Source organism: Tympanuchus pallidicinctus, unplaced genomic scaffold, assembly GCF_026119805.1.
Source record: "Tympanuchus pallidicinctus isolate F22 unplaced genomic scaffold, pur_lepc_1.0 scaffold1, whole genome shotgun sequence".
In the NCBI taxonomy this organism is placed as follows: Eukaryota; Metazoa; Chordata; class Aves; order Galliformes; family Phasianidae; genus Tympanuchus; species Tympanuchus pallidicinctus.
Window position 1 is genome coordinate 5,489,820 of NW_026294618.1, and position 24,224 is coordinate 5,514,043.

At 52.1% G+C, this 24,224-nt stretch overlaps 1 protein-coding gene across 6 annotated transcripts in view; it reads left to right on the top strand.

The window, feature by feature from the left end:
* The window catches only part of NCOA1 (nuclear receptor coactivator 1), a 155,951-nt gene that overhangs the window by 121,994 nt on the left and 9,733 nt on the right, over window positions 1–24,224 (top strand). For all 6 annotated transcript variants that reach the window (XM_052690926.1, XM_052690919.1, XM_052690946.1 and 3 more), the window contains 11 exons: window positions 31–125; window positions 3,787–3,964; window positions 6,575–6,754; window positions 7,954–8,049; window positions 8,654–8,794; window positions 9,140–9,287; window positions 10,037–11,387; window positions 16,292–16,466; window positions 17,551–17,736; window positions 20,687–20,813; window positions 23,956–24,124. In XM_052690926.1, the coding sequence (XP_052546886.1) occupies window positions 31–125; window positions 3,787–3,964; window positions 6,575–6,754; window positions 7,954–8,049; window positions 8,654–8,794; window positions 9,140–9,287; window positions 10,037–11,387; window positions 16,292–16,466; window positions 17,551–17,736; window positions 20,687–20,813; window positions 23,956–24,124 (2,846 nt within the window). The remainder of the gene's footprint in view (window positions 1–30; window positions 126–3,786; window positions 3,965–6,574; window positions 6,755–7,953; window positions 8,050–8,653; window positions 8,795–9,139; window positions 9,288–10,036; window positions 11,388–16,291; window positions 16,467–17,550; window positions 17,737–20,686; window positions 20,814–23,955; window positions 24,125–24,224) is intronic.

The window sequence follows — 24,224 nt, forward strand, 5'->3', positions numbered from 1 at the left end:
GGCTGTAACATCCCTTTTCCTTCGCTACAGAGAAAGCAGCTGATGATGAAGTCCAGAAGTCTGACATCTCATCCAGCAGCCAGGGAGTGATTGAGAAGGAGTCGCTGGGACCTCTTCTGCTGGAGGTGGGTGCAGTAAGTAACTGCAGTGGCATAATTTATGATATGGCACGGTCCATATTCTATGATTTCTGCTGGAAGCCAAATAAATAACTGACAGGTGAAATGAGGAATATTTTTTGAGAAAACAAGTGAGTCTAGGCTTCAGGATACCTGCATCTACTGGTGCTTGCTACATTATCCAAACCCAGTCTGCATCATCAGATCTCCTTCCCTGGAAACACCAGGGAAAGACACATCCCTCTATGCTTTTGGCTGCAGGAGCTGTGGGATTCTCTGTGTGTTGCCCTGCATGGAGCCAGCACAAGGATGACATGCCCCTGCCTGCAGGCTGCATGTTGCATCCCTGGACCAGTGTGGCAGCCCCAGTGGCACACTGAAGATAGAATCATAGAATCATTAAAGTTGGAAAAGACCACTAAGATCATCAAATCCAACCATCAACCTAAAATCCAACTGTCAACCCATAGTCCAACCATCAACCCATAGACCCGTAGTCCAACTGCCAACCCATTCTCCAACTGTCAACCCACAGTCCAGCTGTCTGCCCATGGACCCCAGTCCAACCATCAGCTCACAGACCTAGAGTGCAGCTGTCAGTATGTTCTGGCATAGGATGCAGGGCATGACTGAGCTGCCAGCAGAGCAATGTGATGCTCACTGTGGGGCTTGCAGAAGAGTGGTAATGAAGATTGGGATTTGTTTATAATGGAGGTTTAGAGGAGCTTTCCAGGTTGTCCTTAATCTCTGCCCACAGCGTGCTGCTCTTCTTTGAACCCTCAAGTTATGCTGTCCAAATTAATAAAACAGCAGAAGGTGACTCTGTAGCAGAGTTGTTAATAGCTCAGCATTTGGCTGGCGTGCTTCTTGCCCTTCATCTCCACTTCTTCCATCCTGTGGTAGAGCATCCCATCTCGGCTCCCTGCTGCAGCCCAGAGTTGTGGAGGTGGCGGATGCCTGGGAGCAAAGCAGCACATCAGTGTTACAAATGGTACTGAAAAACCTGAGCTCCTTATATAGAAAGGGAAATTAATTAAATCAGCTTGTTTGTGACCAAAAATTATATGCCGTGCTGGTGTTGGGCATTAATCAATCCTTTCTGTGGGAAGGAATACAGAGGTGTGTGGCTGTTTGGCAAATGCTGCTTTGTAAATAATCTACCGTGTATTGTTTGGCTTGAAATGCATGTTTAGATTACAGTTATTACCCACACTGGCTGAGGAATAATTTCCTAATTGGCCTTTTCCCACACGAGTGCATGAAGCTCAATGGAGGTGGATGCTCCAAACCCACCCTTTGGCACTGAGCCTTCTGCCTTGACCAGAATCATAGAATTGTAGAGTCATGGAATGGCTTGGGTTGGAAAGAACCTCAAGGATCACCAGGTTCCAAGCCCTCTGCCACAGGCAGGGTCTCCAACCAGCAGACCAGGCTGCCCAGGGCCACATCCAGCCTGGCCTTGAATGCCTGCAGGGATGGGGCATCCACAGCCTCCGTGGGCAGGTTGGGGATGTCAGTGTTGTTGCTGCCATCCCACAGGTGATCTTGCAGGATTTTGAAGCCTGCAAGGCTGCTGCACAGTTTGTTTGCTGTGTAGATTGACCACAAGAAGCAATTTGTGGTTTTGCTGGTCCCCGAGCAGCACTCAGCCTCTGTTGCTTAAAAGCATTCCTGAAACAACTTCCAGTGTTGGGATGCTTTGGGCTCGGGCAGGGTGTGAAAGCACTGCCAGATTTAGAGCTGGTAGATGGGACCCAATGCCCACTGCCCACCCAGGCACCATGCTGGTGCTGCGTGCTGCCACCACCAAACATAAGGTCCCCATTAGGTGTCAACTCAGAGCCCCCAAAGGCAGCATCTGCTGGAGGGAGGTGCGGGGGGCTTTGCTTGGCTCTTTTTTGGGCTCCCCAAATGCAAAAGCTGCTTGTCTTGGCAACGCACCACAGCTGGGCATAAGGAAAATGGCAGTGGATCTGCCAGAACCATCTTGACAAAAGAATTTTTTCTTCTTTTTGTCTTCTTTTTTTTAATTTCTTGAAGGCTTCCTGTTTTTTTCCCGCTCAGTACTGCACAGCAAATCCTCACTTTTGGGAAGCACAGAGCAGCTCGCTCCTGGTGCAGGCAGGATGCTGTGAGTGGGCTCGCTGGGGATGCAAGGACCAATTTTGGAATCTGGGATGCGATGGGATTCCAGTGTCCCTGTGCAATCTGCGGCAGCCTGGAGGGCACCTCGTGCTCTGGTTGCAGGGTGGTGCAGCACGAGAGCTTGCTGGTAGGAGAGGTAGGAATTAAGCTCCAGGAAAGTGGAAATCCAATCCTGCTCGCACAAAAACATTTCAGCTGACGCAGCACGCCTGCAAGAGCGTAAATCAGCCATCAGCCTTCTCAAGGGCTTCTCAACTCCGAGCTCATTGCAGAAAGCAGAAAGCTGAAAACCTTCATTGCGTCCTCGTTCAAGTGAGCAGAAGGACTCCGTGTTGTGTGATTGGGTCTGCTTCACTTTTGTCCTCATTTGCTCAATTGCAGGGACTGAGTTTGCCGCTTGCAACCTAAATGCACACACACACACAAAATTGTTCTGCAAGATGCTGGGGCTCTGCAATTCTTGGACTGTAATTAAGCAAGTTGGGCATATGCTTAACTTCAGTGTCTTGCCAAATCAGTCTTCCGGGCTGCTCTGGCCCTTTGAAAAGGTTTGTTTATGTGTTGCTGGCACAGGACTCAGAAGCAGAGACGTCCTCGGCGTAGCTCGCAGACCTTAGAACATGTTTAAGCAAATGTACTGTTATTTGATCTCTAGCAAAGGATCCACGGCGGTTATGAAATACCTCGTTACCATTAGTGCCCCTCGGCTAACCACAACACTGATCCTCATGTTTGCTCCTTTGTGCCATCAAGTATGTGCAGCTGTAATTGTGCTGGTAGGTCAGCTGCTCGGCTTCATTCAGGTGGCCCTTGCCCGTGTCCAGGAACTTGGGGTGCGTTGAAAAATGGGTGGAAAACAATTGCTGATGAGGAGAGGAGAGAATTAACAAAAGAATGTTGGATGTGTCAGAAGAAGTGAAGTTACATTAGTTATGTGAGCATACAATCAAGAATAGTTGAGATGTGGCACTGAGGGACATGGTTTAACGGGCATGATGGTGATGGGTTGATGGCTGGGACTTGATCACAGAGGTCTTTTCCAACCTTGGGTTGGAATGGCTTGGGCTTGGGTTGAAAGGAACCTTAAAGCCCATTTAGCTCCATCCCCCTGCTGTGGGCTGGGTGCCACCCACCAGATCTGACTGCCCAGGGCTCCGTTCAGCCATTGAATGCCTCCAGGGATGGGGCACCCACAGTTTCTCTGGGCAGTGCCAGGGCCTCATGCCCTCTGAGCAAAGAATTTCTTCCCAACATCCAATCTAAATCTCCTCTCTTTTACTTTAAAACCATAATATTGTGCTTTCTGCTGTCGTTTGCTCACGAGATGCGTGAGATCTGTCTTTCCTCATCATCTCCTGTTTGAGAGCTATGGTCTAAGATTAACGTGATGGGATGAAGGGCTGGGGCAAGAGGCACATGGAGGTTTCCCATGGTTTCAGAGTGGATCCTCAGCACAGGACCTGTCCGTGTTCCAGCACAGGGACCCACGGACCCCATGCTGACCTGCTTTATCCCTTTGCAGGCATTGGATGGCTTCTTCTTTGTCGTGAATCGTGAAGGGAGGATCGTCTTTGTCTCTGAGAATGTCACCAGCTACCTGGGGTACAACCAGGAGGAGCTCATGAACACCAGTGTCTACAGCATCCTGCACGTGGGGGATCACACCGAGTTTGTCAAGAACTTGTTGCCCAAGTCTCTAGGTAAGAAAGCTGTTGGCCCGAAGCTTGGCCATCAGCAAAGCTGCCTGGCGTTTGTATATTGTTTCAAGTGCGCTGAAATTCAGAGCTACACTCTGCCCAGGTAATGAGCCATAAACTTCTACCTGCTGGAATACATCCTACCAGCGAAGAATCAATATTAGATTTATGAACAAATAGCAGTGCTAACGGATGGCGCTCTGAAACTCATCTGTCTTTCACCACAAAGAAAACTTTTGCATTCGGTGCTGCAGCTCCACGAAGCTGCTCGACTTGGAGCTGGGGAAGGACTTGCTGGGCTTTGTTTGTGAGTTAGTGTAAAGAATCCAGCCTGATCCTATCGACCGCTTGTTCGCTTGCCAAAATGCATATCGCTTAATCGGCATTTAAGCTCATTTTTAAAATAATGTGCTTACTCAACGGCCCTGTAATTTAACTCTCAGTAAGAGCCTCTGCCTGCCCCCCTGCCAGAGCCTTCGGCAGCCTCCATTAAACCCCCAGTTGCAAAGCTTTGGCTGTAACGGGGCAGTTTTAAGGGGTTTTGTCCCCAGCTGCTGTCAGAGCTCGTCATATTCTGCCAAGCTGCACTTTGGGAAGCTTTGCTACATAGACGTGATATGCAGCCTGACTGTTTCAGTGCCTTCCATCAGCATCAGTGGAGACATCACTTGGGTGCTGCTGGTCATCACTTGTGTGTTGTAAGCCCACAGTGGTTCTCCATGCTGGGCAAGTGGACAGCTGGGAGGAAATGCCACACGACAAGGGCACTTGCATGTCTCTGGAGGCACTTGAAGGAGCAGCTTTTATTAATGCAGGCATCATCTGCAGACCCAAGGAGAGTGGTGCCGTGCAGTAGGGGAAGAAGCCATGAAGTCTTTGGGTGCTTGGAGAGTTCTTTGGTCATTGCTGAGCTGAAAGCACAGGAAACAGCCAAGCTCAAAGCATCCTGAGCAGGGATTCATGACTGGTGCTGACCAGCAAAGCAACAGGACCGCTTTGCCTACAGCAAGGTTTGCCCAGAGAGGCTGTGGATGCCCTGTCCATCCCTGGAGGTGTTCAAGGCCAGGTTGGATGGGGCCCTGGGCAGCCTGGGCTGCTATGAAATGTGGAGGTTGGTGGCCCTGCATGTGGCGGGGGTTGGAGCTTCATGATCCTTGAGGTCCCTTCCAACCCTGGCCATTCTGTGATTCTGTGAAGGGGCTCTGCCAGCACCCTCCTCTCAGCACACTCTGCACACAGTGTGGTGTTGTGCTGAGGTGATGCTCCTCTGCTGACCTGGGTGGATAATGCTGAATTCAAGCATCCCTGAACTGTAACACCACATCCACTGACACCTTTGAAGATATAACCACTGTTGTCAAAACGTGCTTTTTCCAAATAGCTTGACTGAAAAACAGTGCCTTTTTTCCTTTTTTTCTTTGGAATTCACAGTTGTCTTCCCTCTGGGTAAGTGCAGTGATGTCTTAAGCCACCTGTATCTATGAGCACGCATCAATTTCAGCTTGTGGAGCTTCAGGCTTTGTCTCTTCCCTGAGGTTACCTGGGAGCAGCTGTGTGGTTTCTTTTGCTTGGATGTTACAAGCCCCTTGGCTCTTCTGGCAGAGCAGTCTGTAGGAGAGCTTCACAGTCTGCTGGTGGCAAAATCACTTGGGTAGAACATGGATGTCCTCAGAGATGGTTGAAAGGTTAGCAGCATCAGCCTTCCAACATGTGCCTGGGGAGACCTTGACTGTGCCACGGTGGTTAAACCACTTCTGAGGAAAGCCAGGGGAAGGTTTTCATTGCAATGTGATGCACCGCTGTGAAATCATGCTGAAGCTTCTCTTGGGCTGGAGCCCCTTGTCCTTAGCCTGGTGGATCAGCACCAGGATCCCTCGCTGCAGTCAGAGTGGCTGTGACTTCCCGTTCTCTCAGCCTCAGAAATGAGAAGGAAGAAGTGAGAAGCAAAGAGAAAATCCAGCTCTATGGCATGCTCAGCTGGCTTGCTGCATCCACCCTAGGAACATCATTTCAGCATTTCTAGTGCAGTGGCAAAATTCAGGAGTCCTTCCAGGTGCTGGGAGTGACTCAGCCACCTTTGCCTCAGTTTTGCTGTCTATGAGATGGAAGCGGCATCATTAACAGCAGTGTGGTGACTTTGGTGTGCTGATCTCCGTGTGGATTGTAGGCTTTTACTGCTCTTCTGGGATCACTGACTCATGCTTGGGTCCTTGGCAGGTTTACCAGCCATCCCTTAAGAGAGGGAGTATCCCAGGCTGCAGCATTGCTTCTCCTCCGGCCTGAATTCAGCAGAGCTTTTTTCCCTGTTATTTGGCAAGTTCACTCACAGATAGCAGTGTTTGGTGGGAAATGTGGCTGTGGTTAGGTGGGATCCCACTGACATCGCTGTCTGGATATCCTGTTCCAAGGCTTGTTGTGCAGGGAGCTGCTGTGCTGCCGTGCTTCAGGATCACAATGGTTTAATAACACCCAGCAATGTGGGCACAGCAGGTCCAGCCTTGCACAGGCTTCTGGTCTGCAGTAAAGATCAAAGCTCTGATCCGTGGAGCTTCGTCTTTGCAATATGTCACAACTTGTAACACCCCTTCTCTTCTTTTCTCCCTCCAACCCCAGTGAATGGAGTTCCCTGGCCTCAGGAAGCGACCAGACGCAACAGCCACACATTCAGCTGCAGGATGTTGATCCGGCCGCCCGATGAGCCTGGCACTGAGAACCAGGAGGCTCGCCAGCGCTACGAGGTGATGCAGTGCTTCACCGTTTCACAGCCCAAGACGTTCAAGGAGGAAGGAGAAGGTAGGGCAGAGCCTTCACCTCCAGCCCTGCAATGGGAAGGGGATGGGGAGAAGGGGACGAGGTGAAATCCTCCAGGATTTTCCCCAAAAAATGGGCAAGCTGACTTTTGAAAAGGCTTCCGTGACTCTCCAGAGGCAGCTTTTGGCACAGCTTGCAATCAGTGTTGCTGAAGGAAAGAGAAATCCCATGGATTGCTATAGATGTGGCACACAGGGACGTGGTTTAGTTGGGTGAATGGTTGGATTTGATGATCTTAATGGTCTTTTCCAACCTTTGTGATGCTATGATTACATGTAGAGAAATACTGTAGTGGGCACGGTGGTGATGGGTCAGCGGTTGGACTTGATCTTGGAAGTCTTATCCAGCCATAATGACTCAGTGATTCTATGAGTGGGCACGGTGGTGAGGGGTCAGAGGTTGGATTTGATGATCTTAGAGGTCTTCTCCAACCTTTATGACCCTATGATTCTATAATTACCAGACAAAGCTTGCTGGTTGCATGGCCTTTTCCCAGCAGGCCACAAAGGGAAGATACTGTTGAGTGAGCCCGGGCTGTCATTGCACTCTAATTGATAGCACGTGCAGTAGATGCCTGACCATCAGGAACATTCCCAGCCCCAGGAGCTGCTCAGCACCGTGCTGATGGCATGGTTTTGGCCAAAGCAAATGCAGGATTTTGGAGGGGTGGGTCACCCTGGTGGCAGCAGGGCAGCTGCTTTCCTGGTGTGAGGTCTCGGAGCAGGAGAGTGAAAGAACTTCCCTGCAAATGCCGTAGCTCTCATCTCTGTGTACCAACTCTTATTTTCCAGCACATTAGCTGAATTAATCCATTGCGGTTTACACAGGAGATCACGACTGGAAGAAATAAATTATGGTATTTTATGACCAAATACTTTGCCTGAAGCTGACAGTTGCTGGCTTTTAGCGCTGACTTTTATTGTACAATACTGCCAGATCTGAAAAGCCTTTACAATTAATTTCTCCAAACACTGGAAACCTCTCCCAGCAAACTTCATATAGTTTACAGAGAGCCTCCTTGCTCTGAAGGGCCGGAGAACTGCTTGGGGTAAACACTTCCAGGGCAGGACGTGGCTGTCAAGCACCGCAGAGTTATTTTAATTAACATTCTGAATTGCACGCGGAGGCTGTAACGTGTGACTTTCTCATTCTCCTCGTCCCTTCTCCTTCTGCTTTGGCAGATTTCCAGTCCTGTCTGATATGCATTGCGAGAAGGTTACCTCGACCAGCAGCCGTCACCCCTTCCGAATCCTTCGTGACCAAGCAAGACACCACAGGTAATGTCCATGCAATGCTGCTGGGGCTGTTGGGGCTCCTCCTGGCCAGCAGCATCCTTACTGAGCTGTCCTTGTGGTGTGCATCTCAAAGGGTGCATCTCATCTCCTCCGTCACAACGAGTCCTTGCACTCTCCCAAGGCTTTGGGCAGGGCGCTGAATGCTGAATGCCCATTCAGCAAGTGCTGGATTTGGTGGTTTCCTCAGCCAGCAGAAGGAAAACTGCACTTGTGGTTGTCGAAGGGGAGTGCAGGACTGATCAAACGTATCACACATGCAGCCTCTCTCCCCTCCATTTGATTTCAGGGGATACTGAGGTTGCTGATCAATGGGAATGAAGCAATTGTCACCATTCATGCTTTCTTCTTTACTGAGGCAGTCTGGTGACCTTCTTTCTGACAGTTAATCACCACCATGGACTTCCCTGCAACCTGTGAATCCTTAATGAGCGCATCCAGGCTCTTTGCTACCTCTCCATTGCTGTAATATCCGCTTTGCATGGCTGCCTGCTTTTCCTGACACCGAAGAGCTCTTTGTGCAGGAGCATACACTGAGTGCACGCGTTCTGCTGTGCCTGAGTAACGTGGCTCTCCTCTCTCCACCCAGGTAAAATCATCTCCATCGACACCAGCTCCCTGAGAGCTGCCGGCAGGACGGGTTGGGAAGATTTAGTGCGGAAATGCATCTATGCTTTCTTCCAGCCTCAGGGCAGAGAGCCATCTTATGCCAAGCAGCTCTTCCAAGAAGGTAACAAGCTCCTCTCACCGGCTCTCTCCCTCTCGTGCTGAGCAGCAGTAGCTGCAATACCAAGTTGATGCATAGCCCTTGTTGCTGGCTAAGTGCTTTCTGGGAAAACAAACACTGCAATAGTAATTGCAGAGCACTGGAGGGTGAGGTGAAGCAGCTGAGCATCGCTGGAGGAGCTCCTTCAGCTGCAGAGCAGCAGAGCTGGGCCAGCTATGGGGTTCCCTTTGGGTACCATGTGGGAAATACAGAATTGAGGCACATCTCCACGGGCCAGATTTGAGCATTACACTGCTGTTCTGCTGTTGTTGCTGAAGGTATCCCTGTGTTTTTGGTTGTCCCCTTCAGTGATGACACGTGGCACAGCCTTCAGCCCATCTTATCGATTCACCCTGAGCGACGGGACGGTGCTCAGCGCCCACACCAAGTGCAAGCTCTGCTACCCCTCCAGCCCAGAAGTGCAGCCTTTCATCATGGGCATCCACATCATTGACAGGTACGTTCCTGTACCGCTGCTGCAGAGCCGTGCTGAGGTTGGTTGGTACCACGCCTGCATGTGATTCAGGAATCGAGGAGCCCATCCCCAGCCCGTTCCCACCATGGCTCATGGTGTTGTTTGAAGATGTGATCACAGAATCACGGAATTACAGAGTGGCCTGGGTTGGAAGGGACCTCAAAGATCAGGAAGCTCCAACCCCTCTGCCACATGCAGGGCCACCAACCTCCACATTTAATACCAGACCATGAGGGATCCAGGTCTGAACACCAGCATAAAGCAGCTCTGTTGCATTTTATTGATGATTGCCATTTGGCAAAGAGCACGGGGCGTTCAGGTGGGGCTTTATAGACGTGCTTGAGATTTCTGCCTTGCCCAGAGAACTTAGGCAAAATATCTGGGGAGGGAGAGGCTCCAGAGAACTTGCAGAACAGGGTGAGGTGAGTCTGTGGGCCTGGGCTGTGCGGGAGAAACATGGGGAGGATGGGGTGGGTGGGAATGCTCTCTGAGCAGAGTCTTCTGGCCACGTGGGAGCACAGCACCCAGAGGAGGTTGTGTCCCCTTTCTGGAGAGGTGATGAAGCTGCTGCACTCCTCCCCCACTACTGAAACAGAGCTGGAGCTTGCAGGCTGCCGTTCTTCAAGCTTCAGATCTCCGCAGAATGAAAGGGTGGCAGGAGCTGTTTGGGGAATACCAAAAGTTTGGGAGAAGCCTCACGTGTCTCTCTGTTTCCCTTTTGTCTCCGGCAGGGATCACGGCATGCTGTCCTCCCAGGAGAACACTAACTCAGCCATGGCCCTTCCACGGGTCAGCCCCTCTCTGAACCCCAACATCTCTCCAGGGCAAGGCATGGCCCTGCCGCCCTCCATCCCTCCCTCCAATGGCAGCATGCTGGCCACCCCTGGCAACCAGCAGCCCGGTGCCGGCCTCCACAGCAGCAACTCCAGCACCAGCCAAACGACCTTCGGCTGTTCTCCTGGGAACCAGATAGGAGCCAATGTTGCCTTAAGCCAGGGACAAGCCGGTCCCCCGAACAGTAACCACAATTTAAACCTCAATAGCTCCCCCATGAACAGCCCAGGGATCACCCCGCCACAATTCATGTCTCCTAGGCACCGGGTCAGCCCAGGACTGGTCCCCCGGCCCCGGGGACCCAGCAATCCCTTCTCCCCCACCATGCCCACCATGCACTCCCCCGTGGGCATGGCCAACAGCGGCGGGGGCGGCAACGGTGGCGGCGGCGGAGGCGGCTCCAGGTCCTTTCCCAGCGCTCCCATGAACTCTTTGCAGGGGCTTAGCGAAGGTGCCAGCACACCGGTGGGCTACTCCACGCCACCCCCTGTGCTGAGACAGCTGGGCTCCCAGAGCTCGCCCGGCCGCCTCGGCATGCAGCCCATGAAAGCGGAGTCCAAGGACAGCAAGGAGATCGCCTCCATCCTGAGCGAGATGATCCAGTCTGATGGCGGTGCAGGCGACGGCAAACCGCTGGACTCGGGTGTGCTGCATGCCAGCGAGAGGCTCACGGAGGGGGAGAGCAAGTGCTCCCAATCCACCAGCCACAAGCTGGTCCAGCTGCTGGCCAGCACGGCCGAGCAGCAGCTCCGGCACGTGGATGCGGACACGAGCTGCAAGGATTCATTGGCCTGTGCGGGCACCACGAGCACACTGGGTGCCGGCAACCCGCCGAGCAGCACCTGTCCCTCCTCCCATAGCTCACTGACCGAGCGGCACAAGATTTTGCATAGACTCCTTCAGGAGGGCAGCCCTTCTGACATCACCACCTTGGCCATGGAGCATGACAAAAAGGATAACGTCCCCAACCCCGCCACCACCCCCACAGCCCCGAGCCAGCTGCCGGGCACCCCGGACATCAAGCTGGAGTCGGATGCGATGAAAAAGAAAGATGTCAAGGATCACCAGCTCCTGCGCTACCTGCTTGATAAGGACGAGAAGGAGCTCGCCGCCGCCCCAGCCCTCAGCCTGGATGACGTGAAGGTGAAGGTGGAGAAGACAGAGCAGATGGAGCCCTGTAACACCACCCCGGTGCCGCTGGCCAAGCCGCCGGCCGCAGAGGAGGTCAAGCTGGAGTCACAAGGCCAGGTGAGTCTGCTGCTTTTGGGGTCAGCACCATCTAAAAGTCAGGCTTTTTTGGTGTTATGCTCCATTGCTCTGCCAGCAGGTGTGGTGCTGCCTTCCCTACTGGTGCCGCCTTCTCTAGCACTGCTGTTACCCTCTGTTGGCTGGGCTGTTGCAGATCGTCTTGAGTGCAATCATGCAGCATGTGTAGGGCAGCCAGGGGATGAGATCCAGCCAGCATGGGTTCGTGAAAGGCAGGTCCTGCTTGACCAACCTTCTATGGCCGGATGGCCTGTGTGGTGGATGAAGAAAAGGCTGTGGATGTAATCTGCACAGACTTTCATAAAGTGTTTGACTCAGTCTCCCACAGTATTCTCCTGGAGAAGCTGCAGCCCGTGGCTGGGACAGCTGTACTCTTCACTGGGTAAAGAGCTGGCTGTAGGGCTGGGCCCAGACAGTGATGGTGAATGAATTCCGTCCAACTGGTGGCTGATCACAAGTGGCGTTCCCCAGAGGTTGGTACTGGGGCCTTCCTGTTTAGTATTCTTATTGATAACCTGGGTGACGGCATTGAGTGCACCCTCAGTATGTTTGCAGATGAGGAGGTTGGGGGGCAGGCCCCACAGAGGGACCTGGCCAGGCTGGATAGCTGGGCTGAGGCTACAGCCACGGGGCGGAGAGCAGAGTTGTCTGGATGAGGAGCTATGAGATACGGTTTAGTAGCTTGTGATAGCAGTGGTAATGGGAGGACAGTTGGACTAGATGATCTTGTAGGTCGTTTCCAACCTTGTGATTCTATGATTCCGTGCAGGTGATCATCCCCTGTACGCAGTTCTGGTGGGGGCTGCACCTCCAGTGCAGTGTTCAGTGTCGGGTCCCTCACTACAAGACACTGAGGCATCGGAGTGTCCAGAGAAGGGCAGTGAAGCTGTGAGGGGTCTGCAGCACAAGTGATATAGGGAGCAGCTGAGGGCGCTGGGATGGGTCAGTTTGGAGCAGAGGAGCTCAGGGGAGACCTGTACCATTCTCTACAACTCCTGAAAGGAGACTGTGGTGAATTGTGGTCAGCCTTTGCCCTTGGATGACAGTGACAGGATGGGTGGTGATGGCCTCTGGTTGTGCCAGGGGAGGTTCTGGTTGGATGTTAGGAAACATTTCTCCTCATAAAGAGCAGTGGTGCAGTGGCACAGCTGCCTAAGGAGGTGGTGGGGTCACCAAACCTGGAGGTGTTTGAGAACCATGGGGATGTGGCACTGAGGGACGTGGGCAGTGGGCACGGTGGGGTGGGCTGGGGTTGGACTCAGTGATCTTCTTGGTCCTTCCCAACCTTAAAGGTGCTTCCACGTTTTGGTAACTCAGAGCTTCAAGGCAATGCTGAGAGAGGAAGGAAGAAGCTTTCCCGAGCTGCATAAGAATGGGAAAGGAGCGGTGCTGCTTGCTGCAGGTGGCAGGCCTGAATGGGGAGGGGGCTGTGTGAGCCTTGCCAAGTGAAAGGGCTCTTAATTCTGCATCTCTGGGCACATTCAGGGCTCGTGTCCCCGGGAATTCTCAATCTGTTGCCCTCTTGTTGGCTGAGATTAGCAATTATACAGGCCTTTTAGTTATCCTAAAAGTATTATTAAATTGAATAATCCAGTGACAGATCTCCGCAATAGAGATTTGAGTGTATAAATATTCATTACATGCAGCTATGAATAGAAGAGATTTCTTATTTTTGAAAGCCAGGGGAGATGGTAACATGGATAAGGCTGCTTAATCCTTTTTAAGCAAAGAGAACAGAGAGGCTGACATTCAGAGTGGGGCTGATAGCCTGCTTACTGACTGTGTCAAATGGGGCTGAGAGGTGCGGTGTGAATAACAGCCAGCTCCCAAAGGCTCCAAAGGCAACACGCAAGGAGTCTCTTAATAGGTTTAAGGGCTCAGTTCTCTTGGGAGCTGTGGTCAGTTATCTTGCAGCCGAGTGGGAATCTCACTCGTTACCTCTTGCTGAGATCATAGAATGATGGAACGAGTTGGGTTGGCTGCCCAGGGATATGGTGGGGTCACCAGCCCTGGAGGTGCTCAGGGAACATGGAGATGTGGCACTGAAGGATGTGGTCAGTGAGCATGGTGGGATGGGCTGGGGTTGGGCTTGGTGATCTCAGAGGTCTTTTTCAACCAGAACAGTTCTCTGGTTCCATGAATTGCCTCTATGTTGGCAAGACCCAAGTCAGGGTGTGCCTGTCTTGGAAGGGAGCCGGCTGCCTTCCAGTTTTGGGATGCTCAGCTTTGGAGAACTTGGAGCCTGGCTGTGGTTGTGAGCCCCTCTGCTTTGCTGTCGGAAGCAAGCTCACGTTTTTAGCCTTGCCCATGGATTTTTATTTCCAAGTATCTCTCCCCAAACAGCTGGAGAATAGCAAACCTATGTATGGGACCAGAAGTGCTCCTAAGAGTTAACAACGGTGGCAGGAGCAGGGTTGTGGAGCCTTCACTTGTGTGTTCAGAGGAGCAAACAGCCCATAACTGCTCAGCATCTGAGGACAGAGCTCAGTGCCACGTGATTTCTGCTAGCTGGATTGCTTCAGAGAGCCATGGGGAGAGGAGCTGCTATTGCAAACTAAACCAAGCTCTTGCCTCGGACTTTTTCTTCATGTTTCTATTGAAATATCAATTAGGGCGACGTAATGGTGGGGCACGCTGCAGCTTGCCACTCACCTCACATAGTTATTTTCTTTCCAACTCATCCTTGTGCTCACTTCCGAGAACACAACCTCTCTTCCTTTTTCTGCAAGATACCCTGTGCTCCTCCAGGATCTCTTCCAGGAAAGAAAAGGATGCTCGGGATGCTCAGCTCTGACTGCAGCTCCGCTCTGTGCCAGCTCTCCCAAACCCCCAGCTCTCTGCTTTGTCTTCTCCCCCTCCCCTTCCCCCAGTTTGCAGTTGTGCCGTTTGGTTTCCCAGCCTTCTGCTTGCTGTTGTTGCTGGAGGAAGGATGCCTCAAGAAGGGCATCCAAGTGGAGAAGGTGCCGGCGTGGTCCTGCATCACTGAGAGGGCACCGTGGGCTGCTGTTTAAATGCATTCATCTCATCCGTTGTAAGGGAAGCAATAATTTCCCTGCTTGAGGGCATCAGTTATGCCCGAGTGTGCGAGGATACCCTTCATTGCAGGGCTCTGGGTTGGGGTTGGATAGAAGGCATGCACAGGAGGACACAGCCCTGAATACTGCATTATAAATCTCTGCCATCAATGCCTGCTGCTCACATTACGCTGCTCATCATCAGTGTTGCCTAAACATCATTTAATTCTCAAAATGCCACTGTAAATAAGAAAAGAACCACACTGTCGTGTGTGTTAACAGCCCCAGTTCATTCCTGCAGTACAGGCAGTGGGGATGGGGACAGGGCCCTGCACAAGGTCAGGACAGAAATGTGACATTGGTGGGGATGTCAGAGGTGCCTGGGTGGGCTCAGCCCCTCCAGGATCCAACAGCATTCCTCCTCTGTGATCCCTTTGCTTGAGAAAATTGGGTGGGTTTTTTTTTTGTCCTTATTCAGAGAGGGGGAGAAAAAGCGAGAAGTAATGCAAGCATGCAGAGCTGCCTTCTGCAGTTTTTCTCACCGCACTTGGATAGATCTGGAGATGGCTCCTTTCATTTTGGACCCGTGGAGAGCAGTAACCCTGAAGCCCTCCATCATACACAAAGGTTTTCAGTGCACTTTCAGGTGCACTGTCTATGGTGAGTGGCCTAACCTTCCCAAACACTGAAGGGTAGCTCTTCTGGAAACACAAAATGCCCTTAAATTTTGAAATATTGGACTTCCCTTCAGATATTTTTCTTGTTTGCCAAAGCTCGTTTATCTTGGACCCTTAAATCCCTACCTGTTGTAGGCACAAAATCCACCAGCACAAATCCCTTCCCCATCACCTTTCCTATTTACTTCAGTCTTTGGGCTAGACATCCACTCATCTGCTCCCAGCCTTGATGAGGGCTGAAGGAGCTGGATGTCATTTTCCTTTCCATCAAGGTAACTGTGTGCCCCAAGGAGGCACAGGAGTGCACTTTGGGGCAGTTGTTCTCTTAATTCATTTCTCCTGGAGTGAACCATTTTTTATTCTTCTCATTTCAGCATGACCATATGTATATTAGCAAAGCAAATTATCAAGGGGGAATGGTTTTACACTGAGACAGGGGAGGTTTAGGTTGGTTGTAGGAGGAAGTTTTTCCCCCAGAGGGTGGTGAGGCACTGGCACAGGTTGCCCAAGGAGGCTGTGGATGCCCCATCCCTGCAGGCATTCAAGGCCAGGCTGGATGTGGCTCTGGGCAGCCTGGGCTGCTGGTTGGTGACCTGCACACAGCAGGGGGTTGGAACTGGATGAGCACTGTGGGCCTTTGCAACCCAGGCCATTCTATAATTCTGCAATTTTGTGATCTCATGTTTGAAATCGTTATTGGTTTTATTTGGCCATGTTGGGGGAGCTGTTCATAACGCTGCTCATTGCAGCATATGGGCTGCAGGCATGAATGGGGCTCAATGGTGGGGAACCTGGCCCCTGGGGGACATCCTTGTAGGGTAGGCAAAGCTGCCCAGGGAGGTGGTGGGGTCACCATCCCTGGAGGTGTTCAGGAACCTTGGGGATGCAGCACTGAGGGACGTGGGCAGTAGGCATGGTGGGATGGGTTGGAGTAGGGCTTGAGGATCTTCAAGGCCTCTTCCAACTTGAATGATTTTATGGTTCTATATGCATTCATCTGGGATTGCCCAGGCATTATCCCAGCATTGCTTAATTCCATTCCAGTGCCACCACCCACTCTGGAGTGGTTTTGATTTAGAAGCTTCATCGGTGCCCATTTCTGTGATTTGGGGCTGATCCTTTCCTGCGGAGTTCACTTTTGTATGGCTGCAAAGGAATCAAACTCACCAACCTCTGCTCTCCTTTCCTTCCTCAGTTTGCTGCCGAACTGGAGCAGCTGGACCAGCTCCTGCCATCACTGGAGAAAGCTGCCCAGCTGCCAGGCTTGTGTGGGCCGGAGAGGAGTGAGAGCGGCGTGGCTGTCAAACCCGAAATGCTGGCAGCCCCCCTGCAGCCCAGCACTGCCCCCAGAGCCCCCACCGGCCTCAACCGTAGGTGTCAGCCCTGGGATTTGTCCTCACGTGGGGCCTCAGGGGTTGGGAGCACAGAGAATGCAAGGGGGATTCGGGTTCTCTCCAGATTGAGCAGTTTGACCTCTGGAAATGGAGGTTTGGAAGCATTGCTGTCACTTTGAAACAGCGCGATGGGACTGAGTGCACCCAGGTTTAGTGTCAGAACGGATAGAGAGGGGTTAAAATTGCAAAAAACACCCTGCTTTTTCTCCAAAGTGAGGCATTCTCACCTGCTCCTGAAAGAACCCCTGGAGGAGCCCACAAGCAAGTGAGAAAGCCAGGGGCTCCAGCTGTGGCTCCTTGGCTTCCCCGTGCCGGGGTGTGAGCAGCAAACAGGGCCAGCAGGCTTTTACAAGCAGAGCATAAACTTGGCTGTCCAAATGCCCCCAAGTTACAGTGCTGTTGTCTGGAGCCCATGCCATGTGCCTGTCCTGATCAGCAGCTCTGTGCCACCCTCACTGGTCCCCTTTAGTCCTCTGCCAGCCCCAGCATGAGCACAGCGGCCGGGAAAGGTCCCACAGGGCTTTGTCCCATGTGTGGTTTTTCCTGATGCACAGCTATAGTTTATTCCATCCCCTGCATCACTGCTCAGCAGAATCACAGAAAAGAAGGTCTGAGCGTGAACAGAAGCATTTGCTACGTGCTCCCTGCTGGCAAGCTGCAGCTGAACTTGTGAAAATCCATGCAAATGAGAGTTGTAACGATGCGAGGCTTAACAGCATCGTTTTCCCATGCGGTTTTAATTGATTTAAAGCCAGCAGTGCCCAGCAGAACATAGCTGGAGTGCACACAGGCAGCATCGAGGAGCATCACTTGTACTACTGCCACTCCCCTGAGAGGAATCCCTGTTCACTCTGAAGGAATTGGTTCTCATCCTCTCTTCTACTGTTGTATAAAACCTATTTATATACATCTTATAGATGCAAGCCTTCTCCCTTAGCCCAGAGTACCCAGTGTCAGCTTCCTGGCGGGGCACTGCATCCGCGGGTGATGTTGCGATGAGCTCGTGGGGAAAGATCTGAATTTCTGCATATACATGTTTATCTTTGTTTTCCAAACTCAGCTATCAGCAGCGGGCAGGGCATGCAGGCAGCTCGTGCCCCCTTTGAGTTCTGTGACCCACTGGAGCCAGCTCAGCTGAGGCCAGTTGCTTTCCCCGCAACCAACGGCAGCAGCCCGCGGCCCCGAGCGCCGGCCGAGCAGGGCAGGGGCACTGTGCCGGGACCAAACCCCTTCCCACCTGACACAGGTATGTGCTGCCATGGGCACCTGCTCCGCTCAGCCAGCTGTGACAGCAGAAGGGGGATGTGGTGGGGAAGCTTTCTCTTGGAGGGCTTTTTTGGGCCAGGTGTCCCTGTTACAAACGGGGAAAGCCAAGGGGAAGTCTTGAGAGGTGATGGCCTCGAGCAGGACTAGGAGATGTTCAGGTTGAATTAGGAGACATTTCTTCTCTTCTAGAGCAGTGCTGCAGTGGCACAGCTGCCCAGGGAGGTGGGGGGGTCAGCATCCCTGGAGGTGTTCCAGAACTGTGGGGATGTGGCACTGAGAAGTGTGGGCAGTGGGCACGGTGGGGTGGGTTGGGGTTGGGCTTGAGATCTGAGAGGTCTTGTCCAAGCTGAATGACTCTATGACTCTGTGTTCATGCTTGTGGGTGCTGAAGAAGTGCAGGGTGGCAGAACTGGGCTTAAATATGCCTCCTGTCCACCTTTTCTTTCTAAAAAGTCAAAAAATGCCATGAGAGAAAGAATGACAGAGCGTCTCCACCCCTATTTAGAGAAGAGCCCCTTTGACATCTCAAGAATGCAAACCCAAACCTTCCTCCTCTTTCCAGCTACATGAAGCAAGCCAGTGGTTCAGGTGTCTTGGTTTGGGTTGAAAGAGGTCTCAAAGCCCACCCAGTTCCAAGCCCTGCCATGGGCTGGTTGCACAGAGCCCCTTGCAGCCTAGCTTTGGTTACTGCCAGGGATGGGGCACATACAGCTTCCATATGCAGCCTGTGCCAGGCTCCCTGCCCTCTGAATAAGGGCCATACTAAAGTCAAAATGGATTTCCATGAAGCCTGGAGTCTTGTGCTGCTTTGGGGTGACAGTGATATGCACCATATGGCCATGTCCACCCAACAGCTCAGCTGTGCTGATACGTGGCTGCAGGAACAAGGGGCTCACCTCAAGGATTTAGCACTGAGCAACACTGGAAGAGGGACCTCACAGAAGCTCTGCTCCTCCAGTGTGGTAGCAAGGATGGTGTGGGATGGGACTGAGCTGCTGTCCCCTGGCATCCTGCATCCTGCATGTGTCACTGCTCACCTGTAAGCAACAGCTCTTGCCCTGACCACTAAACTGGGAGGACACACACCCCGACACACTGTTATGACATTGACCTTCTCCCTCTGGCAGCTTCTCTTTCCAAAGAGTTTCATGTGTTGCACAGAGGGCATCTCCCTTTGTTGCTCAGATGGCCCCATGTCTGTGCAAGACACACGAGAGCACACTGGCCCCAAATTTTCACTTTGTTCTTTGTGCCCATGCTCTGCATTTCTCCATCTGAGCTTTCCTCCTTCAACAGATCCCCTCTTTTCCCAGTGCTCACAACCTGCTGAGCTGCTCAGCACTCAGTTTTCCTACCCGTTCCAAGCAGTGCCCAGCATCAGCCCGGCACCAGCTTCAGGGTCCCACCCATGACCTTCCCTCCTCTGGAGGCCGTTGTGCAGCTGCAGCATGACACCCGTCTTCATGACCATGAGCAGCTGCAGGCTGATGCTTTGATTGGGAAAAAACTGCAGTTTTCAGCAGAAACAGAACTGGGAACTGTTGTCAGGCAGGCAGGGAAGGCTTGGAGCTCTGCACTGCGGCTGCGTGGAGCCGGCCCCACTGGAGCTACTGCTGCCACTGCTTTTATCTGCCTGTTGCCAAGCAACCTTAAGGCTTTTTTCAAGACATTTCAAGAAGTAAAGGAACACCTCTCCTTGCTTCCATCCAAAAGCAAGCTTAGGGCTCTTGTGTTTTGGTGTAAAACCCACAAAACAAGCTCAGTCTGGGAGCTGTCATTGCCTGGAGCTGGGGATACCTTGGGACAACAGGGAATACACCAAGCACTGCTGGGTTTGCCCCCAAATAGGGCAGTTCCCCATTCTGGATGTGCTACCAAGTCACCAGGTCCTGCCTCCTGTTCCTTTGCCCTCCCTGAGCTGTGCCTGGGATTTCTGTTCTGTTGGGATGTTGGAAGCTGTGCTGGTGGCACCTCAGTTCTCTGCAGTGCTGTATTTTATTGGGGGAAAAAAACTCATCACAACAGAGCTTGGTGAAGTTAAAAAAACAAAATACAGATTCGCATCCTTGGTCCCCTGCAAACCCATGGGATTGGCCACCAATGACATGTCCTGAAGCAGCAATCCCAACCTGGCCAGAAGTGGGCTTATCCCTTGTGTCCATCTGCGTGGGGCTCCATGGCCAACTTAGCCAAGGTGTTCTCTGATCTTCTGAAGGTGCTAAGAACAGTGGAGATGTGGCACTTGTGGACGTGGTCAGTGGGCACAGTGAGGATGGCTTGGGGTTGGACTGGGTGATCTTAGAGGTCTTTTCCAGCCTTAATTGATTCTGTGACTCTGTGATTCTATTTCGAGTTGGATGATGTAAAGTCTCCATCCACATAAATCTCCCTGTCCTGTGCTCAGGCTCCAAGTTGTGCTAAACTTAATCTAATTGCATTGGCTCCTTTCCCTGCACAAATCAACTTTTCTCCAAAATAGAGTCTGAAGATGCTAATGGGCGTGTGCTATTTTTTCAACTAAAATCTCCAGTGCTAACAGCTGGCCTTCAAGAATGAGCCCTCTGACTTGACTAGATTTTGAGAAACTTGCTGGGAATGTTCAGGAAAGGGGAACTGAGATGGGGTCGTAGCGTTGGTACATTTTGAGGACACACAGATCTGGTGGAGCAGCCACACAGGTGTTCACCCAAAGCCCAGGCTCATCCTTCAGGTTTGAGTATGAGACCAAGCTCTGAATTTTTTGCATGTTATCTCTAACAGGATTTATCTGCAGAAAGATCAGTGCCTTCATGGCAGCGTGCCTTGGGCATGGGCATGGCACCTTGGCTGTGGTTTTGCCCACTCCCAGCATCTCTCTGCACATCCCCTAGGGTGCCTGAGTCCCCTTGGCACGCTAACGCTTCCTCCCCCGACCCCTCTTCTACCCACAGGGATGTCAGAGCTGGAGATGGGGGTGCCAGATCACCAGTTTGGGCAGCCAGGCATGGGTGAGCAGATCCCATGGACAGATAACAGCATGGCACCCATGAACCGAAGCACGCTGAGTAAACCTGAAGAGTAAGTACTGCAGCTCGGTGGCTTCCTCATCTCACCCAGCAGGACTCTGGGATGCTCTAGCAATTTCTGCCCCTGTAAACAGGGCATGCACCATCAATTCTTGGTCCAGACCCAGTTAATCCCATATATCCACATTGAAAGTCCTCACTAACCAATACTGCAGCTAAAATTCTCCCACATTTCTCTTTCTGGGGTCAGCAGTGGCATCACGAGAGCCACGGGACAGTTTTGTGTCTTCATGTCACTGCTGCTCTTCGCTGTCCCCATTTGCTTGGCTTCAGCTGAAAGGTCCTCTTTAGGTCCTTGCCCAGCAGAGCAGCCAAGGCGCCATCACCTCAGCATACAACATCATTCCTTGGCTCTAAATGCCATAGCAATGCTATTGCAGGAGCCTGGAGGTCAATTATTTTGAGGCTGGAGGTGAGGAGGGCAGGGAGCCCTGCTGGTGGTGCTCTCTGCTTGGTGCCATACAGAGGTCACAGGGCTGTCATTCAGGAGCTCTCCAAGGCATCAGCATTGGCACTGTGGACAGAGGCTGAGTCCTTCCCCATGCCCAGAGGTCAGGTACCTGTTAGATAGATGATGAGCTCTGGGAGGATCCTTTTGCGGCCCTCGCTGCCAAAATCCATCCATGGGTTGCTAATTAAATCCTTCACAGATAAGCAAAGCTTCTGTTTTCCTGCCACGAAGAGCGAACGTGTAAGAATTGTATTTGAGCAAGGCAAGAGCCAGACATCTTCTTCTAGGAGCTAAGTTTGGACTCATTTCTAAAAACTCTTCACTCAGCCCAAGAAAAGAATTGCCTAACTGGTCTCTGCTGCTGCACATGGATCTTGGATTTTGGCTGGAAAGACTCAGCCTCGCATTGCTTGAAATTACTGGGAGATAAATCCAATCCCTGTTTAAATGAAGAGCATTTACATCAGCTCGAGTCCTTGCTGCAAGGAAGCAGCTTCCCCTTTACATCTCAGTGGTGGTGCAGTTTCGTTGTCGGTGTGAGATCTGTGGGGCATATCCAGCAAAGGCCAGAGCAGTTCTAAAAATCAATCTTGATTTTTAGCTACAAATGTTCCTTAAAATGCTGCTTCACTTGCTTTATCAGGGGAAAATGACCTTACCTTACTCAGCAGCCCTGTGCTCCAAACACGGAGCCAGGCAGCCTTGCTGGTGCCCAGTTCACTTCCCACCTCACTTCCCTGCAATAACTTCAGCAGCCTTATGTCTGATGGAGCTCCATAGGTGAGAGCTGCCTTGGCAGTCTTTGGAGCAGCATTTTGAGTCCCCCGGAGCAAAAAGCAGCCACTGTGTTGTAGGTAAGGCTTGCTTCTCAGCATCCCCTTCCAGAACTTGCTTCATCACAAGGAAGGGATTCGTCAGCCCTTGCAGAGGTCTTCAGGCTCTGCTTTGGTACAACAGACTTGAAAAGCAACGGCAGAGAAAGTGAAGAGAGCAGATTCCTCTATAAAGCCGGAGAGGAAGTCTGAAGTCAGAGGCTTGGCTGGGATCTGTGCAGTTCCATCTAGTGGCACAGCCATAAACTGCACTGATAACATGCACAGATTGTTCTGCATCGTGTGCCTTCAGTTGGGCTCCAGCTGCAGAGCAACTCCTCTCTTAACTGAGTTACCAGCAGAGCTTTTGCTTTAGGGGTTGTGAAGGTTTTCCAGCTGCAAGGTATGTATCCATCACCGGAGCTCCTGCCTTGCTCAATGAGCTGACCTGCCTGGCCAAGGGGAGCTTCCTTGCAAGTTCTCCCTGTCCCCAACCCGTCTGGATCTTCAATTCTTCATCAAGTGGGATGGTTACAACACGCCCCCTTCTGTGCTCTGAGCCTAAGTGCTCTGTGTCATTGATGGAAGAGTGGTAGAGGCACTGTGGTCCAGGTCCAAGGCACCTTGAACTACATCCAGGGTGCTGCAGGCGGCTCTCACACATCTTGCTCTAATCCCCCAAGATCAAGAAATGTAACCCAGGGTCTGGCTTGATGGCCACAGCACTGGCATGTTGTGCCAGCAGAGATGCCTTTGGTGTCCAGGACATCTGTGCTGGGCAGGAGGCCTTTGGCAGCCATGCCAGGGAGGTGTTTTATGGGACTTCAAGCAGCATTTGACACCAAATTCCTCCCACCTGCCAGCATGGGGCTGACCTGCATGGGGTGCTGCACACATGGTGCTCACTTTAGGAGGTTTATTTCCTATCTAAGGGTTGTACTGTCCCACGGTCTCCTTATAAACCATCCACGCAGAGATCTGTGGTGAGACTAAGAGAAATTGCCAGCCTGCATTCATCCTCTTATTGCCTGTTAATGCAGAGAAAAACTTTGTCCCCGCTTTCTCTGCAGGATTGATGGCTTTGAGCAGCCAGCTCTCATCTTTGGCTTTGGCCCTCCGAGTGGTTCAGTACAAAGCAGCCAGTAGCAGGGACCTGGGCCGCAGGAAACCAGCCCTGCTTTTCACCTCCATCTCCCTGCTTCCCTCTCTGCCCCTGCTCTGTAATGTAAGAAATCCCAGCACCCGGTATTTCTTTCCCTGGATTAAACTGCGTGTGTTGGCTGCAGCACTCTCGGTCCCATTGGCTTCAGTTCCTTACTGTACATCTGGTCCTCATCTGGAGCTAAAAGGATAAACATGTCTGCTGCTTGGGAACTGCTGGCATGCTCCAGTTCTCTCCTTTGTGTCTCTCTGTGAGCGTGATGTGCCATGGCTCCCTTCATTGTGTCAGACCCGGCAAATCCGATTGACTCCAATTAGTCACGTCATTGGAATGTCTCTCATTACATATTAATCTTATTCCCAAAGAATATCGAGCGAGCTTGTCAGAAATCTTCTTTTTGCAACTAAAAGGTTCCCTCTGCCTTCAGCTGTTTCTTTTCCAGCTGTCCCAGCGCCTTCCCAACCTCCCGCTCTGCTCCCTGCTCACGTTGTGCTCTGCCTCCCGCCGCCCTGCCTGTAACTCCTGCAGAGCAAAAGCACCAAGTGCTCCTCCAGAACCCCACTGAAGCACAGCGCTGGCTCCATTCCCCATGGGATTTCATCCTGGCAGCGGGGTCGTGGGTGGGAGGCAGAGCAGGATTTTCTGTGGCTCAGCCCCGCTGCTGCTTTGACAGCCCTTCACGTGTCTCCTTGGGCTTTTGTCTCCGCAGCCCCTGCATCACCTCGCAGCTGGACGAGCTCCTGTGTCCTCCCACCACCCCGGAGGGCCGCAACGATGAGAAGGCACTGCTGGAGCAGCTCGTGTCCTTCCTGAGCGGCAAGGATGAGACGGAGCTGGCTGAGCTGGACCGGGCCCTTGGCATTGACAAACTGGTGCAGGTAGAGAGGCTCGGTGGGGTTGGAAAGAGGTTGGGGCCCGGGTCAGGTCATACAGTCATAGAACAACTGAGGTTGGAAGGGACCTTAAGGATCATCCAGT